Raw genomic sequence first — 14,643 nt, 5'->3', positions numbered from 1 at the left:
AGAGGCAGTCTGTCCTCAACAACCAGGTGAAGGGTGATGTTAAATAACTTTAATGGTCAATGTAAAAGTCACAAGGGAGTGGTGTTCCCTCCCAGGGCTCTTCAGTGCCATTCTCAAAGCTGGTTAATGAAGGGAGGTAGGGCAGGGTTGGTTCCAGTTTTCTCCCAGGAAGGGTTTACGGGGTCCCAGCCAGCCCTGGGAACGAGTCCCTCAGCACCGTGGCGACCGCAGCTTAAAGGGGCTTCGGCTACCCCTTCTCAGCCTACCCCAACTCCAGCAGAGGAAGGGGAGGCCAAGCTGGTCAGCCTGCTACAAACAGTGTTGAATCCGAGCCCAGCTGCACACAGATCTTCCCCTCTTCTGGCCAGATCCTGTTGCCAGCACCTTTTTCTCTCACACTGGTGACTGGAGCCAAGTGTGGGGTGGGCCTTTGCTGCAGAGGCCTCTGGATCGTGGGGATCGCTGCAGGGGGAGAGGGGCGACCAAGCGAGAAGCCCCAGGGGAATGGTCTGGGGGGACAGCATCCAGAGAGAATGTTCGGGGTCTCCCCCAGGGCAAGGAATGGATCCGGGCTGGAGCTGGGGCCACTGAAGCAGGTGAGCAGGGGCCAGGCAAGGCAGGCTGGTCTGTAAACACTGCTAGCCAGGGTGGGGGCGTCTCCAGCCTCGCGCCCTCCCGCTGGGCCAGGATGTCTGTCACCGCTGCGATGTCATCCAGCGGCTCAATAGCTGTGGTATCAGGAAGGGATTGAGGGGAGGGGAGTCAGAGCTTGGGCCCCAGAGCTACTCAGCCCTGAGCATCACCTGTCACTGTAAGCGGAGGAAAGCAGAGCCCGGATCTCAGCTGAGACTGCATTATCCTGCAGGAGCAGCCCCTCACATGGGCCCCCAGGAGCCACGGGCTCTGATAAGACTGTGGCACATGGGGGCAGTGGATGGACAGCAAGAGGGGAGGAGGCAGAAGTAGGCGAAGAAACCAAGAAAGAGGGGGAAAATAAAAGCATTGCCAGGCAAGTGAAGGGTCAGAGGAAGAGACAGGAATCCACATACAGAAAGGGAAACAGGAAAGAAAAAATTAGGGGAAAAAATCCATGAAATGAGTCTGGTTCTACAGGGTTTTGTTTGAACTTTGGTGGAGGTGATTTTAAGAAGAGTTGGAGAAGGGAAAGGAATCCTGGGTGGGACTTGGGTCCCCAGAGCTCTGCCTTAGCCCACAGTGTGCTTTCTCTCTGTCTCTATTATCTGGGTTCCCCTGAAGCCCCCAATGCAACTTCCCACGAGGATCCCACAGTGCATTTTCACTCACCCATTTCATGGTACAAGGACCCCTGCTTGGCCAGCACTTGGGGTGGTTTCCGAGGAGCAGGCGTTTCAATCTTCATTATCTCATCGCAGCACTGCTTCCACTGACCTGAGGGGGGAGCATTGGTGGGGGTGGGCTGCCTTCTCCCCTGCTACATTCCCTTCCACACATTCTTGAAATAAGCGCATTTCAAAAAGCATTGTGTTATTGTAAGAATTATTATAATAATTTCATATTGTATTAATTATATAATTTTGAATTATAAGAATTATCAAATTATTTTGGTAAAAATAACAAGCCCCAATCCAGACCCTTCCTCTTACTCATGTCAAAGAAAAGCTGCCACAGAGCCTCCATCCAGCTCTGCAGGGCTCCCCGACTCTCTGCCTGAAGAGTGTGTGTCACCTCTTCCTCCCCATACCGGTTACTGATGCTCAGGGTGAAGGGCCAGTCGGCTGCCTGGTCCAGCTCCCCTGCCCGGACTTGAGTCTCCTATAGGAGAAATCCAAGATCTGCTTCCACCTTCACCTTGGTCACAGAAGTCAGCTGTGACATCAGGCAGGCTTGGTCATCCCTACCCTTAGAAGGAGGAGCTTGTGGAGCTTTCACCAAGCCGTCTCATTTGCCTCCTACTGATCAGAGTAGGAAGAAATGGCAAGAAAGTAGAATGAGACAAGTCATCCTTAGTCAGGAAAAGGAGCAAATGGAGACAGGAAAGGAGAGATTGAGCAAGGCGGGGAAGGTGAGGAGGCAGGCAGGAACAGGAACACTAAGGCCCCTCAATACTTGTATAAAAGTCGGCAGGAATGCCAGCAAAAGGGCCAGGAAACAAAGACGGTCCTTGGACTTGGGCTGGGAGGGAAAACCAGGAAAGGGTAAAAGAGATGCAGACTGGAATCTGAAGAAAGACGGGAGGAGGATGAAACGTCCTAAGCTGGCGCTAGAACCCTCTGCGGCACTTGGCAAGGGCTGAGGCTGGCGAGTAGAAGGGACGCGTTTTCCGTGATGCTGGTGGGGAGAACACGGTCCCTCGGCATCCCTGGCCCTGAAGCTGGGTGTGGTGCTGTTGGGAGCAGGAAGCTAGCTTTGATCTCTCTGAGGTCTCTGTGCCCACCCTCCTGGGGCCTGATGGAGAGGTTCCCGAACCCTGGCACCTGGTGGCTTCACCACCAGAGACTCATCACCTTGTTGATTGCGATAGTAAACAGCGGCTCGTCCCCAGTGTCTGTGTCTTCAGGTTGCCGGTAACAGAAGAGGTTTGTGCCTTTCAGGACTCCATGTACTTGCACCCAGTCCCGCGGCTCCCCAGCTTGCTGCATAAATGACTCAAGGTTTCCTAGGGGAATCACACCCCCAACACCCTTCTTCCCAGCCCCCCACAGAAAAATGATTCCTTTCTGTCCACCCTCCTATCTTACCCTCCTTTCATCTTACCATGCCCCTTCTTCCTCCACCCAGATCTTACATTTTCAATAGTTCCTTGATCCCTAGGTGATCTGGCTCTCCTTTGTCTTCTCCCACTTCCCTTCCACTCCTCAGGGCCCCTCACCTGCACCCTGAGGGTACCACTTGCAGTAGGCTGAGTCATGCAGAGAGGCTGAGCCACCAGGCGGCAACACACGCTACCATACAGGGGCAGCCAGGCAGGGTTCTCCTCTGGGGGAAAAAGAAGTGCAGGGTGAGGGTGGGAAATGTGAAGGGGAAGGGACCATCTAACAGCCCCTCTTCTCATCATCCAGCATCCCCCACATAGACACATACTCACCAGGAGTGGCGAGGGTGAGGTCATGTGTACGGAACCCATCTTGCACAGCTGCTAGGGTGAGCGTGGTATGAGCCAAGAGGTGGTAACGAGGACCACTGCAGGACAGAGAAGTGGGCAGCAGCCAAGTGAGGGGCATGCTGGGTGGCAAGAGCAATAAGAGCTGAGCAGGTCTGTCTGCCCCACTGTTTAGGCTGCCCCACAGGGGATGAGACAAACATTTACTGTACTCCCGATAAGTGCTGGGGCCTGTGCTTTAAATACGTTATCCCACTGTATTCCCACAACAGCCCTGAGGTTGGTGGCATTCTTTAGTTAATAGACGAGGCAGCTTGAGGCTTAAAAAGGTTAAGAAGTCTGCCCCAAAATAAAACTGAGGTGGCGGAACTTGAATTTGAATCTGCGTCTATCTCCAAAATAAGCAATCTGTTCATTACCTGCAAGGTTCTCAAACTGCTCCTCAGAGACCCAGTGAGTCTACTAGGTGCCTCCAGCTGCCTGTAGGCAACACCACAGCACCCAGGTATTCTGCTGTAGCCAGGGGCACTCTGTTATATCTACATAAGGTGTATCTGTTGCTGCAAAAGCAGTGAAGACCCCAGAACCTAGCTCTTCCTGCATTCCTGTTGGTCTTCTCAGTTGGTTGTTTGAGGTACCTGAGGTATCGGCCAGAGTGCCTCCCAGTATGTGACCACTGCTCATTCATATCTGTCTGCGTGTCCTGGCAACAGTAGAAAATAGGCTCTGCATGCTCAACACAGCTCAGAGATCAGCGGTGGCCAGCTGAGGGCTGGGGAGGAATATAGGTGCTTACCCGACAGCTGGGGTGGGAAGCAAGATGGGACTGCTGCCTGAGCCCCCAGCAGTCTCCAGCGATGCTCGGACACGCCTCCCTGAGGAGCGGCCCAGGGAGCTGCTGAGTTTGGTGGCGAGCCTCTTGGGGGCTCCAGCCAGGGCCCCCTCCTCTTCCACGCAAGCCCCATACAGCTCCAGCCGCAGTTCAAAGTCTGGCCCTGCCTCGGCACTGTAGGAATAGGAATACGGGAGGAAGCAAGGAGAGGAGGATAGTCTGGGCCAGTCCAGGGAGCGGCGCTGGGGTTAGGATGGATGTCATGCAAGTACAGGACAGCTCCACAGGGAAGGCCCAGCTCCCTCCCTCCTTCTCTTCCCTCCTCTAAAACTACATGATTCGAGCCTAGTAGATAAAGCCGGGAGCCACAGGGATGAGGTACCCACAAGAGCACGTTGTTCTGAAAAGAGATGTCTGTGAGGGTCCTGTCCACCAGGATCATCTCTGTGTCCTGAATGTGCTCCCCTATCTGCAGCAGCAGGAACACAGCCCAGCGGTGCAGGTCTGGGGGCCGAGAGCAAAATCGGTAATGATGTGCCCCCAGGGGGACCTCCAGTCTCAGGGCCCCTCCCGTTAGTCTGTCCCACGTGAGTGGAACTCACCGCCTTTGTTCTTGAAATATTCTGTGTCCTTCCACATGAGTGGAATCCGAAGATCTAAGGGGCAGAGGGATAGGAATAGATGTCAAGCCGGGACAGGAGATCTTATCACTGGGCAAAGAATGCCAGCAGCTGGGGTAGTTGTGCTTCTTACCAGAAATGCAGATCTGGCCACGGCAGGGGGAGCGTTCAGTGGGTGGCCCACTGTCCGAAGGCCTGTGGGCAAATCACAACATCCTAGCCTGGCCTCTTGACACCATTCCCCCTGGTTCTGGTTCCCAAAGGCTCTAGGACTCCCCCGGCCCAGAGCTCAGCTGCCAGATCCCTGCCAGGCTGACACTGGCAGAGCTGAAGGACTGTTAGGGAGAGTTGTCCATTGAACCCAGGAGGTTGCTGGGCTTGGGAATACTAGAGGTACTTAGCTTACACACACAGTACAAGCTCAGGCCACCCCCAACAAGCACCCTTCCTGACCACCTCCCTAGACTCCTGCCAGGAAGAAGTGGGGCTTGAGGAGACAGGTTGCCCACAGAGAGACTCCCTTTCAAGGATTCTCCTCAGGCTTGGAGGAGTTTGCAGGCTTTCTTTTTAACAACAAAGGCTGCTTGTCTCCACCATCTCATCACTTCAATAAAGGAGGGTACTCGGTCAGTCAGAAAATCAAGAACCCAAAGGGGACATTTATGTCCCATTTATCACAAATCTCTCTCCATCTTCGCCCCCAGCTTTGATTTCTCTACCCTTCTGGCCAAATTGGCTAAACCTTCCCAGTGCCCCAAGTTCCCCAGTTCCTCCACTGTGGGAGGGACATCAGATCTTCCTCCCCTCCCTGCCTATCTTTAGAACTCACTGAGCATGTGTCCCTTTCCTAAGGTGGTGGCCAGCTTCTCCATACTAATTTATAACTCTTCATAATGAAACTAGTGACTTGGAACAGCCTTAAACTAAACGACGTGGCACTGATGGCAATGTGTTCAGCTGCCAGGGCCTAGGGTGCACCACAGATCACACTGTATGGGACGTGTGGGGACTTGGGCAAGGCAGAGCTTGTCAACAGCCACCTCTTAAGAGACAGCAGACTCACAGTAGAAGCTGTCCCTATGCCTGCTTGCTCTTCCTTTAACTTTATGGAGCAGCCGTTGAGGGGTTCCTGCCTTCCCCTGGTGTCTTCACGGGTGAACTCTAGAGGCCTCCTGACAGCCTCTCCTGTGTGTGAGCTGGAATGGACACTTTGCCTGTAAGGGGCCTGTACCTTCTCCCCACTCAGCCTTGTGGGGTCAAACAGGTTACTTTGCCAGAAGCCAATTTTCCAAGCGACCAATTTATAAAAAAATGGTCAGTTCTCAGAATGATCAATTTGCCAAATATTTTCTCCCACATTTTAGTTTTACCAGAGCATCATCTCAACCATTTCACTACAGTTTTGTCAGATTGAGTCCTTTTAGTACACAGTCTAATTTATATGAATGGGTAGGCTTTTACTTAAGTTTTTTTTTATTATTATTTCTCCCAATTTCTGCCTCAGATGACGCAAACCCCAGGTACAATTAGCTACTGTCTGTTACAGTAAATGACTAATTGGTCATTTAGCAAATTGACCATTTGGTGAACTGGCTTTGAGAAAATTAGCTTTCCAGAAGCCAGACAAACAGGCTCATCAGATCACAGGCACGGCTTAGCAAATTAGCACTTCCGCATTACTCTCCTCAGACTGCCGGCCTTTCACCAGACACACTGGCTTTACTGGGCCCTAGCAACTCACTAGTGTGCCTCCGGGCAGCACACTGTGGTGATAAAACACCAAGGTATCTTCTAGGTCCCTGGGAAGTCTTCATCAGGAAGTTGTCTTCGAGGTGCCCCATACTCCATGCTTCATATATATATCCAGTGCACCACTATCCCCATAAAGCCTCGCCTCCCCCTTGCTTACCGCCGGCCTGTCTTCTTAAGCACCTGTGCCTCCTTGCGCCGCTGCAGCTCGCCCATGTAGTTGAGGATGCGGCTGTTGCACACCAGCAGGCTCTTGGTGGCCTCCAGAGCCTGTTCTCGCTGGGAGCAGGCCGCCAGCAGCTTGCAGGCCCCTTCCCTCATCCGGATCTCATGGTCCAACTTTCTTTGCAACTCTGTGTCCTAGCCAGAGTGGGGATAAGGAAGAGAAGGAAATATCAATCGGGGGACAGGCTGATGCACCCTTCAGTCCCTAAGTGGGCTGTGGTCAACAAGAAACTGATGAACTTAGGTTTCAGGCAACTAAAGGGCAGGGACTGAGTCTCAATTTCAACTGCCCAGGAATAACCAGAGAAGCTTTGTAAAAATACAGATGCCCTTGGGAGTATAAATTTTTTCATCCTCTTTGGAGCACAATTTGGAAAAATCTGTAAAAGCTACAAATTCACATCCTTTTATCCAGCTATGCATCATCTAGGATTTTATTCTACAAATACAGTGACACTTGTGGGCAGAGCCATATTCATTGCAGCATCAATTTAAAACACCAAGATTAAAAGTCCTTCAATAGGGCATTGGTTAAATATGTTATAGTACATCTATACCACGGAATATGGAATATTGCAGACATTAAGGTAGACGTATGCAAAAATGAAACTATTCAAAATACATGAAATGAGAAAAGATAGTAGAACAGTATTACAGCATGCTCCTATTTGGAGCATATTTATATATGCATATATTTATATATGCATATCCATATCCATAGATACACATAAAATAGTAGTGGTTGTGGGGCTGGGAGCCAGGAATAGAAAGTCAACTTATGATAGTTTATAAATCTACCATACTATTGGAAATTGTGTTACCTTTTAAAAAAATTAAATCTTCTGATTTTTTTTAAAAAAGGTCACCAGGCCCCACCTCAGATTAGCAAAATAAGAATCTCTTAAGAGGTGGGGCGTGTGCATTTTTGGGAAAATTCCCCAAGTGATCTTGAGGTGTAGCCCAGGCTGAGAACCACCACCTAAAGGGAATGGCCACAGATGGTAGATCCTGGGTTACCCCAAAGACTCAAGTGATGAGAGACCCTAGTTGGCAAGCGGTCAGTGGAGAAGAAGCATACTACCTACAGTGTTCACCCATGCTGTACAGAATGCACTACACACCCCAGATTCTGGAGCGTGCCACCTGCTGGCCTTCTGAGTAAGGGAGGTGAAGACAGACAGGAAGGCAGGTGAAACAGAAGGTCAAGAGCGAGTTGCTGAGCAGGCACTTAGCAAAATGCCCAGCATATGGTGTACTTGGAAGGAGGTGGGGGCGGGGAGGAAGTAGTGTGTACTTATTTTAATGCTGCTACTCAGCCCCAGTAACATTCAGCCAATAATAACACTAGAGCATCCCTGTGCTGTCGAAGGCTTCACATTTGAAATCCAGCTGGGAGGTGAGAGATGCAGACATTAATGGCTGTTCTGTAAGTGCCAGGTCATGGCACAGATGCACTCAGGAAACAGACCCTATTTGTTTCTGGCTGAGGTGATGGGGAAGGCTTCAGAGAGCAACTGGAAGACTAACCCTATTACAGTGTATACACATCAGAAGCAAGCCAAGTGGAGTCACAGGGTTGGAAGAGGAGGGTGAATGTGACTGCCCAACATCAAAACCTGTCTTCTCCCTCACACCAGCTCTCTTTCACACTGTGCCCTTGCCTCTGTCCCGGATGACTCTAGCCTTCAAGTCTCCAAGACCTGAACACCCTAAATTACTGCTTCCAGGAACTGCCTTGTCTGACCTACCTGCTGATTCTTCCTTCCCTACTTGGGCTAGGCCAGACTCTCATCACCCTCACTATCCACGTTTCCCTTCCTGACTATAAATAGGCCAACGTGTAGAGTGCCCCCTCCACCAGAAAGCCCTCTCAGACTACCCAGTTGTCCCCACCTCCACCATGCCTGCCTGCACCAAGATCCCATCTCTGCTAAGGTTTGTTGCTTGCCCATCCCCATCTCATTCTCCATCCAGCTTCTACCACAAATACCCCAAACAAGTGAGGGGGGTAGGGCTGAGCAACATCCTCAGGGCCCCTCCTAACTTGCCTTTTGGTCCCAGCCCCAGCACTCATGGATTCTTCCCTAGCCCTGTCCATTGCCCATGCAGCACGATGGAGGCAGTATGGCTGGTCCTCCGGGGAACCTCACCACCAGGTACCTGGGGAGCCGCCACGGCTGCAGTGAGCGCCGATGACAGCTCCCAGCTGTCACAAGAGTGAGCCGCAGGCAGCCCCTCGGTCCCTCTGTGCGCCTGACCCCATTAGGCTCCAGCGGCAGCGTTAACCAGAGAGACCTAGTGGCAGGGGGCGGTGCCTCCAGAAGCACTGCCCTCACCCTGGAAAGGGCTCCAGGCTCTTGAGCTGCCGGAGATCAGGAGACCCCTCCATGTTACAAGTGCTCCCCAGGGTGACTCCTGGCCTGGGAGCTTGCCAGAGGAAGGAAGGTATATACATTGGAATACATTGGTATAATGGGCTGCAGAGAAGTCACGGTATGCAGCCCGGATGAGCTGGCATAGGGGCCCAGACACCCTGTCTGCCACTGCCCCCACAGCCCTCTGGTTTGAATCCACTCGCCCACAGCCCCACAGTGGAGAATGCCCTATAAAAATCCCATCCTTTGGGCAGACCATTTTGGGAATCCTGACACAGGATCTGGATCCCAGACCTTCACCCCCTCTCCCTACCTCAGGGATAGCTCCATGTCCCCTCCTCCCCACCCATATGCCCTCTCTTCCCAAGCTGGCGGTACTTTCACCAGGCTCTCCTGGTAAAGAGCCCTCAGTTGGATGTCAGCTGGACTGGGTCAGGACCCAAGGGGCTGAAGAAGGCTGAGTCATGGCCTGAAACCCCAGCACATACTAGGCCCTCTCTGGACATCCTTTCCAGTTCCTCCCACTCTCTTCTGGCTCTAACTTCCTGCTCTGCTTCTCATCGCCTTATGATCCTTTTAGAAACTCCACCAGGACTAAATTCAAATCCTGGCTTAGGAACTTGACTAGCTGTAAGAACTTAACCTCTGGGGGTGGGGGTAGGGGTAGGGGGTGGGAGTTGGGTATTCCACCTGCTCCATAGCACTGTTTGAAGATTAAATGGGAAAATCTAACTTCTGCCTGGGTCCGGCACTCCCACCTCCTCCTTACTTGCACCTTAAGTTGCCTTCTCCAGAAAAATCTTCTTGAATTTACACTTTCACAACTACCCCTCTTGCTAATCCCTAAAACATCAATGAGCTGGGGGTTGGAGAACTGCTGAGCCTCCTGGAGAAAGAACACAGCACCCTCAACCAACCAATGGCTGAATAAGAGATGATTAAAGTGAAATCTAAGCCCCCTTTTCTGTCCCAGAACTTGGGCAGGGCTCCTATGAAGAACAATTACCTGGAGGGGGAGGGATGCAGAATTTGAATACTTAAATACCTAGACCAGCCATGTCCAATAAGATCATTCTATCATCCTACAGTGATGGAAATGCTCAATAGCCATGGACCACATGAAATATGGCCAAAGTAATTAAGGAACTGAAAATTATTTTATTTCATTTTAATTAAAATTTAAATGTAAATAGCCACATAGTAACATGAACAGTGCAGAGGACTAGGGATGGCAAATAGATTTTATTTCATGTGCCAACCCAAGTCAACAGGTAGTGTCAGAGTCCCACTGAAGACCCTGGGCAACTTTCTGCATATTAGAAAAAGATGACCCTCACTAGGCAAATAACTTAGATAAAGGTGTTTCCTCCTCACACAGCCTGAAACTAGGCCAGGACTCTTGCCACTATGCAATGCCCTTGTGAAGGACACAATCTGCATAATTTATGCCAAGATTGTGCTGAGAAAGATTGTGAGGCCATGCATGGATTTGTTGGTGAAGAGTGCCACGAATGACTAGTAATGTCTGTCATTATCTAGGGCGTGGGGACCAGGTTGAGGGTGCAAAAACATGTGATAAATCCCCCTTCTGAGCTAGACTCTGTACTGTCCGGCCTCTGACCTTCCTCAGCAGCAACCCTCTGCCTGGTCCAGGCAGTCCCTGCCACAGCTTCCTCTATCTTTCCCATCTCTGTAAATGACCACACTGCCCCGGTGCTTAGCCACACACCTGAGAATCATTCAGGAGCCCTCTCTTTGCCTCAGCCTCACATCCACTCCATCAACAAGCCCTGTCAGATCTACCACCATCATTTCAAATCCGCCCTTTTCTCCCTGTCTTCACCATGAGCATTTAATCCTCACCATCAGGTTCATTCCCCAAAGGCTGTAATGATCTCCTAGCTGGTGGTCACGACCCCCCCGCCCCCCGCCCCTGCCGCCACACCTAGCCTATTCCTTTCAAACACAACAGCCATCATATTAAAACATTAGGTGAGTCGTCCCACATGCTTAAAACCCTCCACGGGCCAATATCACACTTATAGTAAAATCTAAATGACCTGTCATGGCCTTCAAAGCCCTGCATAATCTGGTCCCCGCCCATCAGTTTGACCCCAACCAGTATGTTTTAGCCACACTGGCTCTCTTTCTTCCCCATCATCATCATCCTCATTTAAGGTCCTTACTCTGCCCTCTGTCTGGAAAGTTCTTCCTCCCATCTCTACATATCTTCATCCTTCTGGCCACAGCTCGAAGAGCTCACAAAGGCCTTCCCTGACTCCTACATTTAATGCTGCCTGTCCTACCTGATGTTTATGACAATTTCATTGTGAGATTATTTATGTGTTTGCATGTTTCTAGGTCTCCTAGAGTGGACCCTTCCCTGTTCACTGAGGTGTCCCAAGATCTAGAAAGCAGCTGGCATATAGTAGGTGCTCGATAAATGTGATTAAGAATAAATAAATGAATAAACAGCTCCCTGTCATCTTCAGGGCCACAGAATCGTTACATCCTGCTCTAGAATCCTCTTCCCCTTCTCTGGTAAGGCCATCTCCTTCCTGAAGATCACGCTCACAGTGTACTCTCTTCTTCCCACACCTAAAAGGGGCCCTCAGCCCCAGCACACACAGCCACACCAACCCACAGAGCTTCCAGAAATAAGGGTGAAGACCCTGTTGACAACACAATACTCTAACTGGCAGAACTGAACCTGGGTCCATAAGTAGCACCCAAAGAAGGGCACACAGAACCACCTAATCCCTCTCCCCACTGGGAGCAGGCCCAGCGTGAAAGGGCAGCGCAGAACCGGGACTGGGATGCTGTGGAGGAGGTGCACTCCAGGGGTGGGGTCGTTACCTCCAGGCTGAGCGCCATCTGCCGGATGTAGAGCATATTCAGGTCCTCCAGGATGTGCAATCTGTCCTGCATCTCTGTGCCCCCTGGGCTCCCCTTCCCTTGCTGATCCCTCAGAGGGGTGGGGCAAGCAAGCCCCACGCTGCCCCACAATTCCTCTCCCGCTGCTCTCCTCGTCTTGAAAGAGGTGGGCAGTTCTTGGGCAGAGGGCAGAGGCAGCCCCTGTCCCTCTCGTGCTCCAGTTAGACCCCTCTGGCTGCTGTGACAAAGTCTCCTTGCCTACCGTTGTTCCCGGCCCTGATGGAGCCAGGCATGAGAGGAAAGGAAAGCGAGGTGAGGATGAGCAGGGTACCCGGAGAGGAGGCCAGCTGCAGAAGGGGCTCTGGGCACAGAGTGTCCAGTCTTGCTTTGGTGGCAGCTGTTCTCCCAGCTGTGGAAGAAAAAGGCTCTTTCATTCCGACCCTGGCCCCTCCCCAGCCCCCGCCCACAACCCTGGCCTGCTGGACAGAGAATCTGTGTGCTGTAGGGTGTGAGGGGCAGGCACAACTGGAAGGGGGCCGGGAAGGGACACTTCATGCAGGTTCTGTGGAGTCGTGGGGATTGTCAGGCGGTTGCTTTCTGAAAGGGTTCGGGCTTAGTTTGAAGAAGAAGAGGGATAGAGGTGGGGACTTGATTGAGTGAGCCTAGGAAGTGGGACAGAGGGGTAATTGCGGCCCAACCCCCAGGGCCACCACTTCCAACTTGGGACCTTCATCCAGCCCGCCCCACCCTGGGTTCACAATTACCTTGCTTTTCCAGCAGAAGGGAGGAGAGGGAGGGAGAAAGGCAGGGGTGTGCCTGGCTGCGCTGCCCCCGCTCCCCTCTGCGGGCCCCTTCCCTTCCAGACAGGAAACCAGCCCCGATTCCCAGCCAGCTGCAGCTTTGCCACCACCGCCCCCTCAACCCTAGGCCCACGGAGTCACACTCCGCTCCGGGGCCCAACGGCTCCACCCCGGTTCCTCCGCGATGGCCCCCAAAAAGGCCGGGCTTATCCCGGGGGCGGCCCCAAGCTCACAGGCCCCTCCTCCTGGTCCCTGGGCCTCGCCCCTCACTCCCCCACGCTGGCCCCACGCGGCGTTGCTTATGCGGGACTCCACAGAGGCCCTGTCTCCCAGGCCCACTAGCTTCTGAGTCAGAGAAGGCCTGGGACTGTGGGACAGGAGTGTGAAAGAGCCTTTGTTCTGGGCAGGCTGTGGGGTAACAGTGCAGAAGCCAGGACTGGAATCCGGGAGGAGTGAGGAAGGCCCCCTCACTTAACTCTTTCCAGGACCAGCAGCGAAGGAGAACTGACCTGGGAGGACAGCCTCTGCTGTCGCTACTGGCCCTCTCCGTCCTGGCTCGGTCCTCACATCTTTCAGCCTCTCCTGAGCCTCTTTAAGGAATTACATACAAGTAGGGCTCAGACCTGGGCAAAGTAGTGGGCCAGGAAGGGAACTGTAAAGGCTGGACCCTTCTTAGGCCACAGAAAAGGAGGCTGAAAGCTTGAGTGTGGGAAATAATCCCAAATCGTTAATCGGGAACCCCTCACTTCCGATTCCCCCAGCCACAGAGGAGCAGTTGCGGAGAGTTTCAGCGAAGGAGGCCGAGAAGTCAGGACTGACGACGGAGGCTGTCCCAGACGGTAGAGACGGGCTGTGGGATGCGGCTGGAGGCCAGGGAAGGAGCGGGCACAGGCCAGGAATCTTGTTAGACCCCGGCTAGTTGCACATGTCCAGGTTGCCCGGAAGGGCTGCCATAAGGCACATCTTAGGAATCGAGCCTAGGGCTCCTTAAACTGAAGTTTTTCCAGGCGGAGGCAAATCATCCCACTGGGCCAGAGAATGTCTGGGGTGACACGGTTGGATTAACGTGCAGACGGTCCGCGCCTGACTTTTTAAGTCAACAACCTCTGTTCTGTACCCGACCCACCGCGTCTCCGCCCCTCGGCGCGCGCGGGCGGGGCGGGAGGCCCGGGCGGCCCGAACTGCGGGAGCCGGGCGAGGGGAAGGCAGGGACGCGGGTCTCTCACCTCCGGCGGGTCGCATAAGAGGCTGAGTCGGAAGCGGCCGCGTTTGAACTCCATCTCCAGGGCAGAGCCCCTGGCCACGGTGACCCGGCTCCGGTGGTTTCGGGAGAACATACTGGCGGTCCCGCGCCGTTGCCTGCCTTCTGCACTCCCCGCGCCGCCCGGCTCTGCTTTGTCCCTTAGGCTTCTTTCCCTCGTTGCCCTTCAGCTAGTCCGGCTGGGAATCTCCCGCAGCCGGATTCCCAAACTCCGCCTCCGGAGACGACACCTGGGCCGGGCAGGGCGCGGCACTCTCTCCCTCCACCCCCCCTGCCCCCGCCCCCGCCAAAGGCCCGGGCGGCCGGGCCAGTCCCGGGCTACAAGCAGGCCTACACCTCGGGAGCACTGAGGGGGTTCGCGGCGGGGGTTGCGGGCGCCACACCTGGGCGAGGGGCGGGCCTAGAGAAGCCCCGCCCCAAAGGCTGCGCCCCCTCCGCGAGCCGGACTACCTGCCGCGGAAAGCCCCAAGGCCCAGGGAGCACAGCGAGTCACACCGCGCCGCCCTGGGACGGCGCCCAATCTCACCCCTGAGCAGCTTCTCAGGGTTTCAACTTCCTACGGCCCCAAATGTCCCTTCTTCGTCCCCCTTTCCACTTTAAGCTCCCCTCCGTCCCTAGTGGCCACAGTTCACCGAGCAGTGCTTTAGCAGGTCTGGTAACTCTGCTCCATTCGTTACTAACCGTGGATCCTTGACTGTCAGAGAACTTCTTGGCTTCAGCTTTCTCACTTGTACGGTGAGGATACAGTAACTACCGCACTCCTCAGGTCGCTATGAGGATTACATACAGCATGAGTGCCTGGCACGAGACAAGCGCCCCCTAAGC

General features: G+C 53.4%; 1 protein-coding gene across 1 annotated transcript; it reads right to left on the bottom strand.

Moving 5' to 3' along the window:
* Window positions 1–102: 102 nt before the first annotated feature.
* On the bottom strand, window positions 103–13,894 carry RTKN (rhotekin). The gene is made up of 12 exons (XM_052649282.1): window positions 13,784–13,894; window positions 6,444–6,643; window positions 4,668–4,729; window positions 4,517–4,570; window positions 4,301–4,418; window positions 3,879–4,088; window positions 3,068–3,162; window positions 2,852–2,958; window positions 2,487–2,615; window positions 1,626–1,794; window positions 1,306–1,410; window positions 103–728 (listed from the first exon to the last, which is right to left on the bottom strand). The coding sequence occupies exons 1-12, from the start codon at window positions 13,892–13,894 to the stop codon at window positions 394–396; spliced, it is 1,695 nt and encodes a 564-aa protein (XP_052505242.1). The 3' UTR covers window positions 103–393.
* Window positions 13,895–14,643: the final 749 nt, after the last annotated feature.

This window comes from Budorcas taxicolor, chromosome 11 (genome assembly GCF_023091745.1).
Source record: "Budorcas taxicolor isolate Tak-1 chromosome 11, Takin1.1, whole genome shotgun sequence".
Classification (NCBI taxonomy): Eukaryota; Metazoa; Chordata; class Mammalia; order Artiodactyla; family Bovidae; genus Budorcas; species Budorcas taxicolor.
The sequence above is the reverse complement of the archived record's forward strand: the minus strand, read 5'-3'. Positions and strand labels throughout refer to the sequence as shown.